The sequence below is a fragment of the Ammospiza caudacuta genome, chromosome 19 (genome assembly GCF_027887145.1).
Source record: "Ammospiza caudacuta isolate bAmmCau1 chromosome 19, bAmmCau1.pri, whole genome shotgun sequence".
In the NCBI taxonomy this organism is placed as follows: Eukaryota; Metazoa; Chordata; class Aves; order Passeriformes; family Passerellidae; genus Ammospiza; species Ammospiza caudacuta.
Window position 1 is genome coordinate 11,718,384 of NC_080611.1, and position 18,262 is coordinate 11,736,645.

At 48.4% G+C, this 18,262-nt stretch overlaps 1 protein-coding gene across 1 annotated transcript in view; it reads right to left on the reverse strand.

Annotated features, from left to right (window-relative positions):
• Positions 1-18,262, reverse strand: part of SLC39A11 (solute carrier family 39 member 11) — a 63,728-nt gene that overhangs the window by 39,403 nt on the left and 6,063 nt on the right. Inside the window, exons 4-5 of the mRNA XM_058817534.1 lie at positions 17,062-17,220; positions 4,129-4,279 (exon numbers count right to left, since the gene is read on the reverse strand). Of these exons, the coding sequence (XP_058673517.1) occupies positions 4,129-4,279; positions 17,062-17,220 (310 nt within the window). The remainder of the gene's footprint in view (positions 1-4,128; positions 4,280-17,061; positions 17,221-18,262) is intronic.

An 18,262-nucleotide genomic window follows, 5' to 3' on the forward strand; every position in this document is an offset into this window, starting at 1 on the left:
GGATTTTGTCCTCCCAGGGAAGGATTTCACCCTGTCAGGGATGGATTTTGCCCTTCCAGGAATGGATTTCACCTTCCCAGAGAAGGATTTTGCCCTCCCAGTGATGGATTTCACCCTTCAAGGGATGGATTTTGCCTTTCCAGGGAAGAATTTTGCCCTTCCAGGGATGGATTTTGCCCTCACAGAGACAGATTTTGCCCTCACAGGGAAGGATTTCACCCTCCCAAGGAAGGATTTCTCCTGCACATCAATGCCATCCCACTCCCCATCAGTCTGGAGCTGTTCCTCCCTGTCCTGCCCCTCCAGGCTCCTGTATAATCCCTCTCCAGGATCCAAACTCCCATCCCTGGCCCTGGGCTGGTGCTGACCAGCACAGTTGATGCTTCTCCTGCTGTTCCTCATCCATTCCTTTGGAGCTGAGCAATCCCTGCTGCCCTTCCCTCCCCTCCCTGGGCCCTGAGGCTGCTCCTGCCTGGGCACCAAGGGGGGATTTGGGGTTTTACCCACCCTGCTGTGCCCTGCCAGCTGCAGGGGAGCAGAGCAGGGTTGGGAGCAGCATCTCCCCCTCAGCCCCGGGGCTGGGCCGTGAATCAGCAGCAGGAGCTGTTCCATAGGCAGCTGCCCTGAGGCACAGCTCGGGTTTCCTGGGGCTCTGCTGCCTGGAAATCCTTTCTGGGAACTGCCCCAGAACACAGCAGCGGGGTCAGGCCCGGCCTGCAGCCCTGCCTGACCCTGCCCTGGCATTTCCTCTGCATCCAGCACCTGGGAAGGGCAGCAGCATGGGATGCCCAGGGGGTCCAGGAGCAGCCAGGGCACTCCTGGCACCCCAGAGTGTCACAGACACATTTTACGAAAAATCCTTTTGCCACATTTTATGAAAAATCTCAGGATTTTTCTCCTGAGACGCTGGGAAGCCTCAGAGGAATAGAAAAACAATGATTATCTGCTGCTGTGGGATGCAACAGGTGCATCTGGGATTGGTCCATGTTGGTTGTTTTTAATTAATCACAGTCAGCTGGCTTGGACTCTGAGAGGCACAAGATTCTTTCCTTTCCTTTCCTTTCCTTTCCTTTCCTTTCCTTTCCTTTCCTTTCCTTTCCTTTCCTTTCCTTTCCTTTCCTTTCCTTTCCTTTCCTTTCCTTTCCTTTCCTTTCCTTTCCTTTCCTTTCCTTTCCTTTCCTTTCCTTTCCTCCTTCTGATAAAATCCTTTCTTCTATTTTTTTAGTATAGACTTAGTATATACTCTATTCGTTTCATATAATATATATCATAAAATAATAAATCAGCCTTCTGAAACATGGAGTCAAGATTCTCATCTCTTCCCTCGTCCCGGGACCCCTGTGAACACCAGCACACCAGAGGGTTCCATCCCCACCTGGGAGCAACCCCAGAGCTCCATCCCAGCACAGCCTTTGCCTACCCAGAGCTCTCAGAGACAAGGCTGGATTCTCTCTCCCTTGCAGTAATTAAAGCCTGGTGATTATCCCACTCATCAACCGGTCTAGACAGAGTTTTCAGTGCAATTCAGGGCAAATCCACTCATTCTGCATTTCCCGGGGATGCACACACCTTAATCCAGGCAGCCTCATGGCACGGGCAGCTTTTAGTAACTCTCAAAAAAATCTTTTTTCTATTCAGGACAGGCTGGAGAGGGGCTGGAGCAGAGCCCAGCAAACACAGGTGATGGAAAGCCAAAGGATTTGGGATGAAGGGCTGAAATTTTACTTCACTTTCAATTAAATTTATGATTCCATCCATAAATTTATGAATCCAAATGGATTTAGGAGCTGAACCTTACAGGAAAACTAAAAATTTACCTGAGATACCAGAGATCCATCAGGAAAGTTGGCAGCCCTGTAACCCATCTAGCTCCCACATTTCCCTTTCAGTTATCACATTTCCACCCTGGCTCCCAGATTTCCATCCCAGCTGCCACATTTCCCATCCCAGCTCCCCTATTTCCCTTCCTGGCTCCCACATTTCCAATCTCAACTCCCACATTTCCCTTCTTACCTCTCACATTTCCCATCCCAGCTCCCACATTTCCCTTCTTAACTCTCACATTTCCCATCCTGACTCCCTCATTTCCATCCCAGCTCCCACATTTCCCTTCTTAACTCTCACATTTCCATCCCAGCTCCACATCTCCCATTCCAGCTCTCAAATTTCAATCCCAGCTCCCACATTTCCCTTCTTAACTCTCACATTTCCCATCCCAGCTCCCACATTTCCCATCCTGACTCCCTCATTTCCATCCCAGCTCCCACATTTCCCATTCCAGCTCTCAAATTTTCATCCCAGCTCCCACATTTCCCTTCTTAACTCTCACATTTCCCATCCCAGCTCCCACATTTCCCATTTCCCATCCCTGCTCTCCACCCCATCCCTCCCCAGACAGCACAAGGCAGCTGCTGCTTTGGGGATTTTCCTTTGTTTTCACAGCTTTAGCGATTTAAAAAGATGTAAATATGAAGGAAGGGTCAATGATTCAACAGTGATTAAGCCTGAAATATTCCACTTAGTACCCATTAGACTTTGAAAACACCCATTATGTTCCCAGAGCCTCCCCAGAGCCAGGCCTGCAATAGCCAGCCCTGGGGAAAGCAGCTTTCCTGGAAAGCTGGGGGTGTTTTGTGAAAATACCCAGTTTATTTCACCAGAAAGAAAGGGGAAAAAAAGGAAAAGACAATAAAAGAATTAATGTATTGTCCTTAACACCATTTCTCCCGAGAGAGGGGGAAAAAAAGCAACAAAGCCTAATGGAAATTTTCTATTCCCAAAACCATTTGCACTGTTATTGTCTGCAATAACTAAAAGGAGATGAAAACATAAAAACCTCGAGCTTCTGAGAGCTGCAGGGCTGAGCACTTCTGCTTTGCCTTCCAAATAAAATTAAATTGTGCCTGAGATGGGAAGTTTCCACCTGCCAAAAACACCAAACCCCCTGCAGCTGCCTCCCAAGGACTCAGAGGATGCAAAGCTCAGGAAAAATCCTCCCATCCCTGCATGGAGCAGGAAAAACCCTCCCATCCCTCTGGAAAAAGCCAGGCTGCTGCTGAAACCCCGAGCATTTGCAGCATTTTTAGAAAATGTGTAATTAAGCAATGTGGGTAAATAAAGGAGGCTGATTTAAGAGGGGAGCAGAGCAACTCCTTGCAAAAGGAAAAAAAAAAAAAACAATTTCTGCAAATCAATCTGCTCCCAGTTGCACCCGTGATGCTTTAAAGCACAATCTTGAGCAAATAATTAAGGAGAAATAAAATTAATTGGCTCAATTGCATTTGTGTCTCCTGGAGAGCTGTTGAGGGGAGGAAGAGCCACTTGTGCTGTCTCAGGGGAGCTGTCCCCAGCACCCACCCCTGGGGAAGCCCAAAGAGGCACCCAAATTCATTTCATTCCTTCCTTAAATCTGATTAAGGAGCAAAGAGCTGCGTGTTCCACTCTCTGGAATGAGGGGGGACAGCTGGGCTGGGGGGGGGCCACAGGGACAGAAATGGAAACAACCCCAGGAGTGACAGAAATGGAAACAACCCCAGGGTTTCACTCCTGCAGCACAGCACAGAGAGATCCTGGGAAATAAATAATTCATGGGGCAGACAGTGCAAGAGGGGAAGGAGAGGAAAGGAGAAAGGAAAGGGAGAAAGGAAAGGGAAAGGAAAGAAAAGGAAAAGGAGACAGGAAAAGGAGAGGAAAGGAAAAGGAGAAAGGAAATGAGAAAGGGGAGGAAAAGAAAGAAGAAGGAGAAAGGAAGAAGGAGAAAGGAAGAAGGAGAAAGGAAGAAGGAGAAAGGAAGAAGGAGAAAGGAAGAAGGAGAAAGGAAGAAGGAGAAAGGAAGAAGGAGAAAGGAAGAAGGAGAAAGGAAGAAGGAGAAAGGAAGAAGGAAAGGAAGAAGGAAAGGAAGAAGGAAAGGAAGAAGGAAAGGAAGAAGGAAAGGAAAGGAAAGGAAAGGAAAGGAAAGGAAAGGAAAGGAAAGGAAAGGAAAGGAAAGGAAAGGAAAGGAAAGGAAAGGAAAGGAAAGGAAAGGAAAGGAAAGGAAAGGAAAGGAAAGGAAAGGAAAGGAAAGGAAAGGAAAGGAAAGGGCAGCAGGGGCTCTGTGCCCTCGGGGCTGGGATATGACAGGATGCTTGCCTGGCTGCAGCCCAGCTCTACCTATCCTGATGGCCAGCTCGCTGCTGCTGCTGCTCCCGAGATCCCAGCCAGGGCTCTGCTCCTGCTTCTCCTTCGGGGCTCTGTGCTCGCAGCTCAGGGCCAGGGCGGCGTGGGGAGCGCCAGGGAACCCCTGCAAGGCAACACAGACAGGTCAGCACAGCCCAGAGCTGCCCCAGCCCCGTGCCCAGGGCTTCGGGATGGGCTGGGACTGATGGGCATGGGCCACAGCAGCTCCCACCACTGCTCCAGGCTGGAGAGGGACCTGAAAGTCCACCCAGTGCCACCCCCTGCCACGGCAGGGACACGTTTCACTGCTCAGGGTGCTCCGGGCCCCGTCCAACCCGGCCTGGGACAGTTCCAGGGGTGGGGCAGCCACAGCTCCTGGGGAATCCCATCCCAGTCCCTCCACACACCACAAAACCACCCCAAAGTCAGCCCAAAACCTCAAAGCACACTCCAAAGCCTCAAAGCACACCCTAAAACCTCAAAGCACACCCCACAGCCAGGCTGAAAACACCCCCAGGGAGGGATGTCCACCTGGAATCACCCCTGGGAGCATCCACAGGGAGGGATGTGCGGGTGGGATCCCCTGGGATCACCCCCAGGGAGTGATATCCAGGTGGGATCACCCCCAGGAGCATCCACAGGGAGGAATGTCCAGTTGGAATCACTGCCAGGATCACGCCTATGGAGGGATGTGCAGGTGGGATCACCTGGGATCACCCCAGGAGCACCAGCAGGGAGGGATGTGCAGGTGGGATCACCCCAGGAGCACTGCCAGAGAGGGATGTGCAGGTGGGATCACCTGAAATCACCCCCAGGGAGGGATGTCCACCTGGAATCACCCCCAGGATCATCCACAGGGAGTCATATCCAGGTGGGATCACCTGAAATCACCCCCAGGGAGTGATGTCCACCTGGAATCACCCCCAAGGAGGAATGTCCAGGTGGGATCACCTGGGATCACCCCAGGAACACCCCCAGGTAGGGATGTCCACCTGGAATCCCCCCCAGGATCATCCACAGGGAGTCATAGCCAGGTGGGATCACCTGGAATCACCCCCAGGAGCACCCCCAGGGAGGAAAGTCCAGGTGGGATCACCTCAGGAGCACCCCCAGGTGTGGATATCCATGTGGGATCCCCCAGGTGTGGATATCCATGTGGGATCCCCCAGGTGTGGATATCCATGTGGGATCCCCCAGGCGCCCCCCAGGAGCAGTGAGGGTGCAGCCCTGGTGCCCAGGCCAGCAGCACAAACCATCACCCCGAGGCACAGCAGCAACAGGAGCTCCCTAGAGGGGTCACAGGGACCCAAACAAAGGTTAAAGATGAATAACCCAATCAGCTCCTCTCCCCTCATTTGCATAACGAGTCTGAGCAGGGCCATTAATACCAATGACAGATCTGCATTAGTTCAGCTGGGAGCTCTCACCTCCACCGACCCAGCCTGAGGGGCTGGGACCCAATCCCTCAGACTGGGAGAGGCAGGGGGGAAAAGGAGATTTCCAGCAAATCCTGGATGCTGAGAGACAGGAGAGATAGAGGAAATTTCCAGCAAAGCGTGGAGATGAGAGCCAGGAAAGGGAAAAAGGAGATTTCCCTTTCTGAAATTAGAATAAAACCTCACACAGCATAACTTTCTAACATAACACATATAATAATCATCTGAATATTTGCAAAAAGCCAATAATAAAAAACACATTTTTCACACCCCCCAAAACTGCACAGATCCAGCAATCCCAGCTGGATTGGGGAAGCTCAGCTGGATTTGGTGCCCTCCCTGGGGTTGGGGACAATTTGTGCCAATCTTGGTGACCTCCAGGAATCCCAGCTGGATTTGGGGAAGCTCAGGTGCCCTCCCTGGGGTTGGGGACAATTTGGGACAATTTGTGACAATCTTGGTGACTTTCAGGAATCCCAGCTGGATTTGGGAAGCTCAGCTGGATTTGGTGCCCTTTATTGGGCTGGGGACACTTTGTGCCAATCCTGGTGCCCTCCCTGGGGTTGGGGACAATCTGTGCCAGTCCTGGTGCCCTCCCTGGGGTTGGGGACACTTTGTGCCAATCCTGGTGCCCTCCCTGGGGTTGGGGACAATCTGTGCCCGTCCTGGTGCCCTCCCTGGGGTTGGGGACAATCTGTGCCCGTCCTGGTGCCCTCCCTGGGGTTGGGGACACTTTGTGCCAATCCTGGTGCCCTCCCTGGGGTTGGGGACACTTTGTGCCAATCCTGGTGCCCTCCCTGGGGTTGGGGACAATCTGTGCCAGTCCTGGTGCCCTTGAGGAGAGCTCAGGACGATGCCAGCCCAGGCTGCTCTGAGTCATGCCAGCCCCGAGCCTGCAGGAGCCTTTAATTGGTGTCAGTGCCTTCCCATCACTGCGGGGAGAGCAGGAAAGGCAATGGCATTAATTAGTCGGTGGCAGTAATTAGTGTCTGCTGGAATAACCACGGGGGTTGATTAGTGCAGAAAGGGAGAGGCTTGGACAGGAAGAACTTGGAGGAAAAACAATTTTGGGATGTGGGAGCTCCCAGTGCTGCTGGAGTGGAGTCTGGGGCTGGCCTGAGCCTGGTGGAGAAGAAAATGAGGGGGAAAAATATAATTTATGTAGGAAAAGAGGTGTCCTTTGTGTGGGAAAAAGGTGTCCTTCATGTGGGAAAAAATATGTCCTGTATATGGGAAAAAATATGTTCCTTACATAGGAAAAAAAGGGATCCTTTATATGGGAAAAAAATGTCATTTATATGGGAAAAAGGGATCCTTTATATGGGGAAAAGGGGATCCTTTTTGATATAAAATAGGCATTCTTTTAGATTTAAAAAAACATAATAATAATCCTTTTAGGGAAAGCAAGGGTTTGGGATCACATCCCGCTCCAAAAAGGGATTGCTTTTGGTATTAAATGGGTATTGTTTTAGTTTTTTAAAAAATGTATCCTTTTAGGGAAAGCAGGGATTTGGGATCACATCTCCCTGAAAAAGGGATCCTTTTTGATATAAATGGGTATTCTTTTAGATTTTAAAAAAAGTTATCTTTTTAGGGAAAGCAAGGATTTGGGATCACACCCCCCTCAAAAACTGGATTGTTTTTGATATAAAATGGCTATTCTATTTTTTTTTTTTATTAGTATCCTTTTAGGCAAAGCAAGGATTTGGGATCACATCCCCCTGAACAAAGGGATTCTTTTTGATACAAAATGGGTATTCTTTTAGATTTAAAAAATAATAATAATAATAATCCTTTTAGAGAAAGCAGGGATTTGGGATCACATCCCCCTGAAAAATTGGATCCTTTTTGATATAAAATGGGTATTCTTTTAGGTTTTAAAAACACATAATGATTTTAGGGAAAGCAGGGAATTGGGATCACATCTCCCTGGAAAAAAGGGAACCTTTTTTATAAAAATGGGTATTCTTTTATATTAAAAAAAAATAAAAGTATCCTTTTCGGGAAAGCAAGGATTTGGGATCACATCCCTGAAAACAGGGACCCTTTTTGATACAAAATAGGTAATTTTTTAGATTTTAAAAAATGTATCCTTTTAGGGAAAGCAGGGATTTGGGATCACATCCCCTGAAAAAAAGGGGCACAGGGAACATCAGGGACCATCACTGACACCCAAACCAGGCTTTTGTAACCTCAGCCACACCAAAACAAAAGCACAGCAATGTTTTCCCTTCTCTGGCCAGAAAAAAAAAACAAACAAGAAAACCAAACAAAAGCAAACCAACCCCATCCCTGCAGCACCAGGAGGTTCCTGTCACTGTCACCAACTCCTGCCCGCCAGGAATCCTGGAAAAACCCCAAGCACAACCAGCAAAATTCATTTTTGCAATGGAATAAAATGGGAATTATTGGGAATAATTGCCCCAAGCAGAGAATCTGAGCCCAGCAAAACCAGTCAGGGTGGAGATCACTCCCAGCTTGTGCTGGGAGGAAATTTGCCTGTTCCAGCCACAGCCAGACCTCGAGGGGGATTTTCTGAGTTTTATTTTATTTTCCTCACACCCCCTGCACTCTCAGAGGGGTTTGTGCCCCACAAAGTGAGATTTTAATTGAGATTTTAATAACCAATGTGTGCCGGGAGATTTGCCTGTTCCAGCCACAGCCAAAACTTGAGGGGGATTTTCTGGGGGGGCTTTATTTTATCCTGGGGGGATTTTTATTTTATCCTTGGGAGTTTTTATTTTCCTTACACCCCCTGCACTCTCAGAGGGGTTTGTGCCCCACAAAATGAGATTTTAATTGAGATTTTAATAACCAGTGTGGGCTGGGAGATTTTTTGCCTCTTCCAGCCATAGTCAGACTTGGGGGGGGATTTATTTTATCCTGGGGGATTTTTATTTTCCTTGCACCCCCAGAGAGATTTGTGCCCCACAGAGTGAGATTTTAATTGTGATTTTAATAACCAGTTTATGCTGGGAGGAGATTTGCCTCTTCCAGCCATAGCCAAACCTTGAGGGGGGGGGGGGGGGGGGGTTATTTTATCCTGGGGAATTTTTATTTTATCCTGGGGGAATTTTATTTCATCCTGGGGGAATTTTATTTCATCCTGGGGGAATTTTATTCCTCGCACCACTTGCACCCTCAGAGGGGTTTGTGCCCCACAAAATGAGATTTTAACAGAGATTTTAACAACCAGCTGGGATCACCAGGAGCTGTCCTGCACACATTTGCCAAACCCTGGCCAGCCCCACCCCTTTTCCCACGTGGATTTTCACGGGATTTTTGCCAGGGTGAGAGGGAAAAGCAAACAAACCTTCAATTCCCAGCTCGTCCCTGCCCAGTTTTCCCTCGTGCGGAGGGGAAGGCAGCTCTGGGAGCTCTGGCAGGATGCACAGGGCTCGGGCAGCATCCATCAGCCCCAAATGAAGAGGCAGCAGCGCTAAATTGCATTATTTTAACACACGGCTTCCTCTGGGTGCTCAGGCAGCCCTGCAGACGTGAGGAGAGCGCAGCACAGCCTGGGAGAAATGACCACCGACTCCTCATCAGCCCAGAAAGGTTGGTTAAAAATATACAATCAAAATACAATAAAGAAAAATACAATAAAAATACCAAAAAATACAATAAATATACAAAAAAAAAAAAAAAAAACCACAATAAAAATAATAAAAAAAAATTACAACAAAAATACAATTTAAAAAATACAATAAAAATACCTGGTTACTACTGAGAATTTTGGGTTTTCTGTGCTGCCAGGCACTGACCCCCAAGACAACACTGCATTGACGTGGAGAAGCTTCCAGAATTCAATTCTAAAACTGAAATTATGGAAAGGGGGGAGGGGGTTCATAGAAGTGTGTGACATCAGAGGGTGAAAAACCTCAAAGTTTCAGGGTTTAGAATATAGTACTAAATTATATAGATAGTAATAGAATATATAGTAATAAATTATATATATAGTAATAGAATATATAGTAATAGAATAATAAAGTCATAATATACAGTAGTAAAGCAAGCTGGAGGTTTTAGGGCCAAGGTTGCTCCTTCTTTTTCCCCTTCTCCATGGGTTTGGGTGGTTTTGTGTAATTGGATAACAATCCACATTGTGCGCCACAGGTACTTAGTTAAAGAGTTAAAAATAAAAATAGTTTAGGTGTAATTTCTTAATTAGACAATTTATCTTTAAAAAAAACTTGTAGAAAGAAAGACAGGGCTCCATTTTTAGTCTGTGCTGCAGAACTGAGGGTTTGTGAGATTGTGACAGGGATAAGAACCAATAAGCACCTGAGTCCCAACAAGAAATATCCTCTTGAAATAAAAATAAAAAGCATAAAATGAATAATATGAAAAGAAATAAATAATAAAAAGTATAAAATAAATAAAAATAAAAGTTAAAAATAAAAACATTAAATAAATAATATAAAAAAATAAAATAAAAAGCACAAAATAAAATCTAAAAAAGCATAAAATAAAAAATAAAAATAAGAAGCATAAAATACATAATATAAAAAGAAATAAATCATAAAATAAAAATAACTAAAAAACATACAATAAATAATAAAAGAAAAAATTTAAATAGAAAATTTAATAAATAATAAAAAATAAAATAAAATAATACTAATAAAAATCATAAAATAATTAATAATAATAGTAGCAAATTAAATAAAAATAAATACAAATGAATTTATTAACAAATGAATAAAAATAATTTAAAGAGCAGAAAAATCATGCTTAATAAAAAGCAGAAAAAGCAGCAAAAGCTCCCGGTGAGTCAGAGCTGGGATTCCCCCAGCAGCAGCTCCTGCAGTGACAGAGCCTCCCCTGCTCCTCCTGACACCCTAATGGCAGGTTTGCCTTTCCTGAGGGGGAATTAATTGGGGCTTGTGCTCTGAGCAGCCTCAGACAGGGCTGGGGAGCAGCAGAGCCGGATAAACAGGGGGTGGTGCGGGAGGGATCGTCCCCTGCTCCTCCTGCTCCTGGGAATGCTCCCGGGCCAGGCACAGATGGGGAAAACGCAGGGAGCAAAGGCTGGGCCTGGACGGGGGAAAAACAGGGAATGTCAGGGCCAGGAGGAGGAGGAAAAAGCCCGTGGAATATCAGAGCAGGAGGGAGAAGCCCAGGGAATGTCAGGGCCAGGAGGAGGAGGAAAAAGCCCGTGGAATACCAAAGCAGGAGGGAGAAGCCCAGGGAATGTCAGAGCCAGGAGGAGGCAAAAGCCCAGGGAATGCCAGAGCCAGTGGGGGAGAAAAGCCCATGGAATATATCAGAGCCAAGAGGAGGGAAAAGCTCATGGAATGTCAGACCAGGAGCGGAGAAAAGCCCATGGAATATCAGACAAGGAGGAGGGAAAAATCAGGAAGGGAAAGCCCAGGGAATGTCAGAGCCAGAGGGGGATAAACCCATGGAATAGCAGGGCCAGGAGGAAGGAAAAGCCCACGGAATATATCAGAGTCAGGAGGAGGGAAAAGCCCATGGAATACCAGAGCAGGAGGAGGGAAAAGCCAGGAGGGAAAAGCCCAGGGAATGTCAGACAAGAAGGAGGGAAAAGCCCATGGAATATATCAGAGTCAGGAGGAGGGAAAAGCCCATGGAATACCAGAAACAGGAGGGGAGAAAAGCCCAGGGAATGTCAGAACCAGGAGGAGGGACAAGCCCATGGAACACCAGCAGCCTTGCCAGCAATTCCTGCTCCTGGGAAGGAGGCTCAGGATGGAGAGGGGAAGGATGATGGAGAGGGGAAGGATGATGGAGAGGGGAAGGATGATGGAGAGGGGAAGGATGATGGAGAGGGGAAGGATGATGGAGAGGGGAAGGATGATGGAGAGGGGAAGGATGATGGAGAGGGGAAGGATGATGGAGAGGGGAAGGATGATGGAGAGGGGAAGGATGATGGAGAGGGGAAGGATGATGGAGAGGGGAAGGATGATGGAGAGGGGAAGGATGATGGAGAGGGGAAGGATGATGGAGAGGGGAAGGATGATGGACAGGGGAAGGATGATGGACGGGGGAAGGATGATGGAGAGGGAAGGATGATGGACGGGGGAAAGATGATGGACAGGGGAAGGATGATGGACGGGGGAAGGATGATGGAGAGGGGAAGGATGATGGACGGGGGAAGGATGATGGAGAGGGGAAGGATGATGGACGGGGGAAGGATGATGGACGGGGGAAGGATGATGGACGGGGGAAGGATGATGGACAGGGGAAGGGTGATGGACGGGGGAAGGATGATGGAGAGGGGAAGGATGATGGAGAGGGGAAGGATGATGGACGGGGGAAGGATGATGGAGAGGGGAAGGATGATGGAGAGGGGAAGGGTGATCGACGGGGGAAGGGTGATGGACGGGGGAAGGATGATGGAGAGGGGAAGGATGATGGAGAGGGGAAGGATGATGGACGGGGGAAGGATGATGGAGAGGGGAAGGATGATGGAGAGGGGAAGGGTGATCGACGGGGGAAGGGTGATGGACGGGGGAAGGATGATGGACGGGGGAAGGATGATGGACGGGGGAAGGATGATGGAGAGGGGAAGGATGATGGACGGGGGAAGGATGATGGAGAGGGGAAGGATGATGGAGAGGGGAAGGATGATGGAGAGGGGAAGGATGGAGAGGGGAAGGATGATGGAGAGGGGAAGGATGATGGACGGGGGAAGGGTGATGGACGGGGGAAGGGTGATGGAGAGGGCTCTGTGCAGAGCAGCAGCTCATGGAAGGAAGGATGAAGAATTAAACCAGGATTTCTGTCCCTGTTTCTCCCAGAGGGATTTCCCACCCCACCAAAGTGCCCCAGACCCCACACACCTGAGCAGGGCGGGAGGGACTGAACCCCAAATCCCAGCTCAGAACCAGGAGCTCTGCAGCTCCAGCCCCAAATAAAGCTTTTATCAAATGCCTGACACATAATGAGAGAGAATCCTAATTAAGAGCAGCTGACAAATTGCACTGCGGCAGTAAATAAGCCTTTACCTCCATTAATAAAACAAAATGCTCGGGTAGAAATTAGGATAATTAGCATTTTGTGGGGGTTTTGGCAAATAATTCCAGCCTACCCAGCCACACTGGATCCCGAGCACTAAAGTGCTGCCCAGGGGTGGGAAACAGCCAGGTTTTCATGGATAAAGATGGAAAAATAAAACCTTTTGAGGTTCTGAGTCTTTTACAGGATCCCATGAGTGGGTTTGGTGGTCAGGGATTTTCATGGCAGAAATCACCTGGGACAGGAGACAGGGATCAATCCCTCATGGATCTATAAACATATATATATGTATGTGTATATATATATAAATATAAAATTATAAATGTGTTTATATATAATTATATATTATATCTATATATTTTATATACATTATATATATTTTCTATATGTGTGCATATATATAAAATCGTATATGCGTATATATAATGATATATATTATAAAAATTTATATTATTTATATTTTATATAGATCATATTTATTATGTACACTATATATTATATATGTGTATATATATAATTATATATGTATATATATAATATATATAATTATATATATACACTATATTTTAATATACATTATATATATTTAATATTCATTATATATTTTTATGCATATATGTGTGTATATATATATGTATATATATGTGTATATATGTATATATATGTGTATATATGTGTGTGTGTATATATATATATGTATATGTATGTATATGTATATATAAAACCATATATTATAAATTAATTAAACCCCTGCCCAGGTAACTCTGGGTTATTCAGAGATAAAAGAGAAGGAGGTTTCCCAATGGGAGGCTTTGCTACATTCCCAAAAACCCCAAAGTTTTTCCCTCCCAGAGCCAGATCCCTCCTTGCTCCCCCAGCCTGTGGAAAAGGGCCAGGGCTGCACAAAACCAAACAAACACCGGGGCTGCTGTTTGTTTTGCCCTGAGCAAAGGAAATCTGAGCAAAGTGGGGAATTCCTGCCTGCCCTGGGGCCGAGATCCACCAAAATCCAAATTCCGGGAGCCCCAGGGGCTGCTCTGCACCCAAAGCCACCCTGAGAATGCCCCGGGACGGCTCCTGCGGGCTCACAGAGAGCGGTGACACCACCCGGGGCGGAGAAAAACCCTCTGAGAACCCCCAGGGCCACCCCAGCCACGTCCCCAAGTGCCACAGAGCCTGAAACCCCTCAGGGATGGCGTCTGCAAGCAAGCCAGCCTTATTTTCTGTGAATAAAATCCAACCAAAGCAGGAATTATCTGTGAATTTTCCATGATCACCAACCTCGATCCATAATCATGAAAGATAACTCTGCTGAAATCCTGACAGCAATCCTATTTCGTGTTTCTTTCAGCATGTTTTGATAACATTACTTTTGCCCTTTTATGGCTTCTTGTGGGGCATTTCCTACAATATTTCGTAGGAATATTTTGGATTTCCTACAATATTTTTGTAGGAAAACACTAAATATTTTGTATTTCCTTAATTTCCCCACAGCATTAAATTTAATTTAATCCAATTTAATATTCTGGGGACAAAAGAAGAGTACAAAAATGGACTTTTTTTGGTTGTGTCACTTTATTCTCCATATTTTGGGCCAGCTCCTGGTGCTGCAAATTTGCACCTGGAGATGAAAATCCAGCAGGGAATGCCTGAAACTCAGAGCCAGGGCTGGGGAATCCTCTGGAGCACATCCCAACCCCAATAAACCCCAAACTGTGAACAAGCAGCACATCCCAACCCCCAATAAAACCCCATAAAACCCAATAAAACCCCAAACTCTGAACCAAACCCACCCCAGGCAGCAGAGCTGCACGACAGCTCTGAAGGATGGGAATAATAACACTTAATTCCAGCATTCTTCTGCCTTTCAGCAGACCCAAAATAGCTGCTGAGCCATCAGGGACCTGCTGCAGTCAATTTTTAAAGTAAACTTTCCCTCAGAGAGGTTTTGGCTTTGGCAGGGAAGATGTGCTGAGCCCCAAACCCTTTTTAGGAAAGGCACCAGAGGCTCACCCAGCACCATCAGCACCCAAAAAAAACCCATTTAAAGGAAAAATCAGGTTAAAACTGAGGTTCCATGCCAGGAAATCTGGGGAAATGAATTTTTTCCAAAGCCCTGGGACATGTTTGTGCCCTCCAAGTGCCCCCAAATCCTCTGGGGAGCTTTGCCAACCCCACCAGCATCCCCTGCTCAGCTGGAGGATGAACAAACACCCGGGGGAAAGGCAAATATAAAGATGGGAGAGATGAAATCTGCTTTTTGTGAGGGATGGAACGGCTCCAGCTGCTGGGAGCTTAACCCTTCCCATGCCAGAGCAAACCCCAAACACTGGGGTGCTCCAGGAAAACCCTTCTGGGCTGACAAGGAGTCAGTAAAAGCTTTTAGAGGTGGTTTTTATCCAGCCTGGAGCTGTGCCCAAATTCCCATCCTGCAGTGCAACCTCTGTTCTCTGCCCAAAACATCGCCAAAATATCCCAAATTCCCATCCTGAATGAGAAACATCTGTTCTCTGCCCAAAACACCCCCAAATTCCCATCCTGAAGGTGCAATCTCTGTTCTCTGCCCCAAATATTCCTAAAACATCCCCAGATTCCCATTCTGCAGTGCAATCTCTGCTCTCTGCCCAAAACACCCCCAAAATATCCCAAATTCCCATCCTAAAGGAGAAACATCTGTTCTCTGCCCAAAATATTCCTAAAACATCCCCAAATTCCCACCCTGCAGTGCAGCCTCTGTTCTTTTCAAAATATCCCCAAATTCCCATCCTGAAGGTGCAACCTCTGTTCTCTGCCCCTAAATTCCCATCCTAATTTCAAAAATATAATAATTTGGAAGGAAGGCAGGAAGGAATTTAGGAAGGAAGAAATTTAGGAAGGAAGGAATTTAGGAATTTAGGATGGAATTTAGGAAGTTTCCATTTTCCATTTCAGGGCAGGCTCCTGCCTTCCTCAGCACACACCTGGCTTTCAAACCAGGACAGAGTGACCCCACAACACCCAGCAATTCTCCTCCCAGCTGACTGAGCTGTGACCCCTCTCCAAAACCCAGGGAAAGCAGAAGGTTGGTGCTACAGCCTCCTAAAACCTCCCCCTCCTTCCTCATAACCACAGAGCAGGAAAATCCCACTGAACTCAACATGAAAACTGAAAGGATCTCCTTGGAAATGTGGAAATTCTTCCCTGGCTGCACCATTGTGTCCCTGGCTGCACCATTGTGAAAACTGAAAGGATCTCCTCGGAAATGTGGAAATTCTTCCCTGGCTGCCCCATTCTGGTGCTGGCAGCTGCAGGAATCCAGCAGCTCCCCATTTATTTGTATTTTGAGCAGCAGTGCCGGGGCTGGCAGCTCTGCCAGTGTAGCCCCTGGGACACAGGGAGGTCACACCTGAGCTGTGAGAGAGGAGCTGCCAGCAGGAAGGACAAAGGCACGAGCGTGAAAGGGGAAAAACAGAGAGATTATAAAAATATAACAGAGCTCAGAGAGTCTGAACTGCATCCAGCACTGCCAGAGCCAGGCAGGGCTCAGGGAAATCACAAATTGATTAATCTGGGAGAGAATTCACCATGCCCAGCTACCAGCTGGTGTTCTCTGCAGCTGGAGGAAGGGCAGGAATGCCCAGACTGGGAATTCCCAGTGTCAGCACTGGGATGAACCCCCAAACTGGGAATTCCCAGTGACAGAACTGGGATGAGCCCCCAAACTGGGAATTACCAGTGACAGAACTGGGATGAGCTCCCAAACTGGGAATTACCAGTGACAGAACTGGGATGAGCCCCCAAACTGGGAATTCCCTCTGACAGCACTGGAATAATCCCCCAGCCCCACAATCCCACAAATGAACACTGGGATGATCCCCCAAACTGGGAATTCCCACTGATGAACCCTGGCATAAGCCCCCAGCCTGGAATTTTCACTGATGAACACTGGGATGAGCTCCCAAACTGGGAATTCCCAGTGACCAGGACTGGGATGATCCCCCATCCCACTCACCAGCTCTGGGATGACACCCCAGCCCCCCAATCCCATAAAAGAACACCGGGGTGACCCCCAGCCCCACAATCCTACTGATAAACACCGGGATGACCCCCAGCCCCACAACCTCACTGATGAACATTGGGATGAGCCCCCAGCCCCACTCACCGCTCTGGGATGATCCCCCAGCCCCACAGTCCCACTGATGAACACTGGGATGAGCCCCCAGCCCCACAGTCCCACTGATGAACACTGGGATGATCCCCCAGCCCCACAGTCCCACTGATGAACATTGGGATTAGCCCCCAGCCCCACAGTCCCACTGATGAACACTGGGATGATCCCCCAGCCCCACAGTCCCACTGATGAACATTGGGATTAGCCCCCAGCCCCACAGTCCCACTGATGAACACTGGGATGAGCCCCCAGCCCCACAATGGCACTGATGAACACTGGGATGAGCCCCCAGCCCCACAGTCCCACTGAGGAACACTGGGATGAGCCCCCAGCCCCACTCACCAGCTCTGGCAGCAGCAGGTCGGCCCCGTAGACGAACGCTGCCCCCAGGGCAAAGCCAGCGGCCACGGGGAAGAAGGAGAAGGCCCCAAAGGTGCCGGACTCCTGGGCCAGCTCGATGGCAGGGGCCAGCAGGGACCAGTAGGAGGCTGCCAGCATCACCTGGGGACAGGAGGGGAGCAGTGAGACCCACGGGGCGGGAGGGAAGGGAATCCCAGAGCAGGAACGGTGTGGGATGCAGGGATCAGCAGAGCCCAGAGGGGGCTGGGGAAAGGGACCCCAGCTGTGCCCTGCACCCCAGAACCCCAGGAAATCCCCTGGGCAGGGGGCTCAGAGCCCCACAATGGTGTGGGCTGGAAAAAACCTCAAAGCTCATCCAGTGCCACCACGACAGGGACACTGACACTGTCCCAGGTGCTGCCAGCCCGGTCCAGCCTGGCCTGGGCACTGCCAGGGGCAAGAACAGCTGCTGTGGGCACCTGGAACAGTGTCACAACACCCTCAGTGGGGATTCCTGCCAGTGTCCCAACATCCTCACTGGGAATTCCTTCCCAATTTCCATCCCAAACCTCCTGCCAGTGCCCCAACACCTTCCCACAGAATTCCTCCCCAACTCCCAACCCAAACTTCCTGCCAGTGTCCCAACACCATCCCACAGAATTCCTCCCCAATTTCCAATCCAAACCTCCCGCCAGTGTTCCAACACATTCCCAGTTTTCACCCCAAAGCTCCTGCCAGTGTCCCAACAGCATCCCAGAGAATTCTTTCCCAATTTCCACCCCAAAGCTCCTGCCAGTGTCCCATGAGCTTCCCACAGAATTCCTTCCCAACTCCCAACCCAAACTTCCTGCCAGTGTCCCAACACCATCCCACAGAATTCCTCCCCAATTTCCATCCTAAATGTCCTGCCAGTGTCCCAACACCATCCCAGAGAATTCCTTCCCAATTTCCAATCCAAACCTCCCGCCAGTGTTCCAACACATTCCCAGTTTCCACCCCAAACCTCCTGCCAGTGTCCCAACCTTCCCGATTTCCACCCCAAAGCTCCTGCCAGTGTCCCAACCTTCCCAATCTCCACCTCAAATCTCCTGTCGACATCCCAAGAGCTTCCCAGAGGATTCCTTCCCAACTCCCAAACCTCCTGCCAGTTTTCCAACACCTTCCCGGGGAACTCCTCCCCAGCTCCCACCCCAAACCTCCCCTC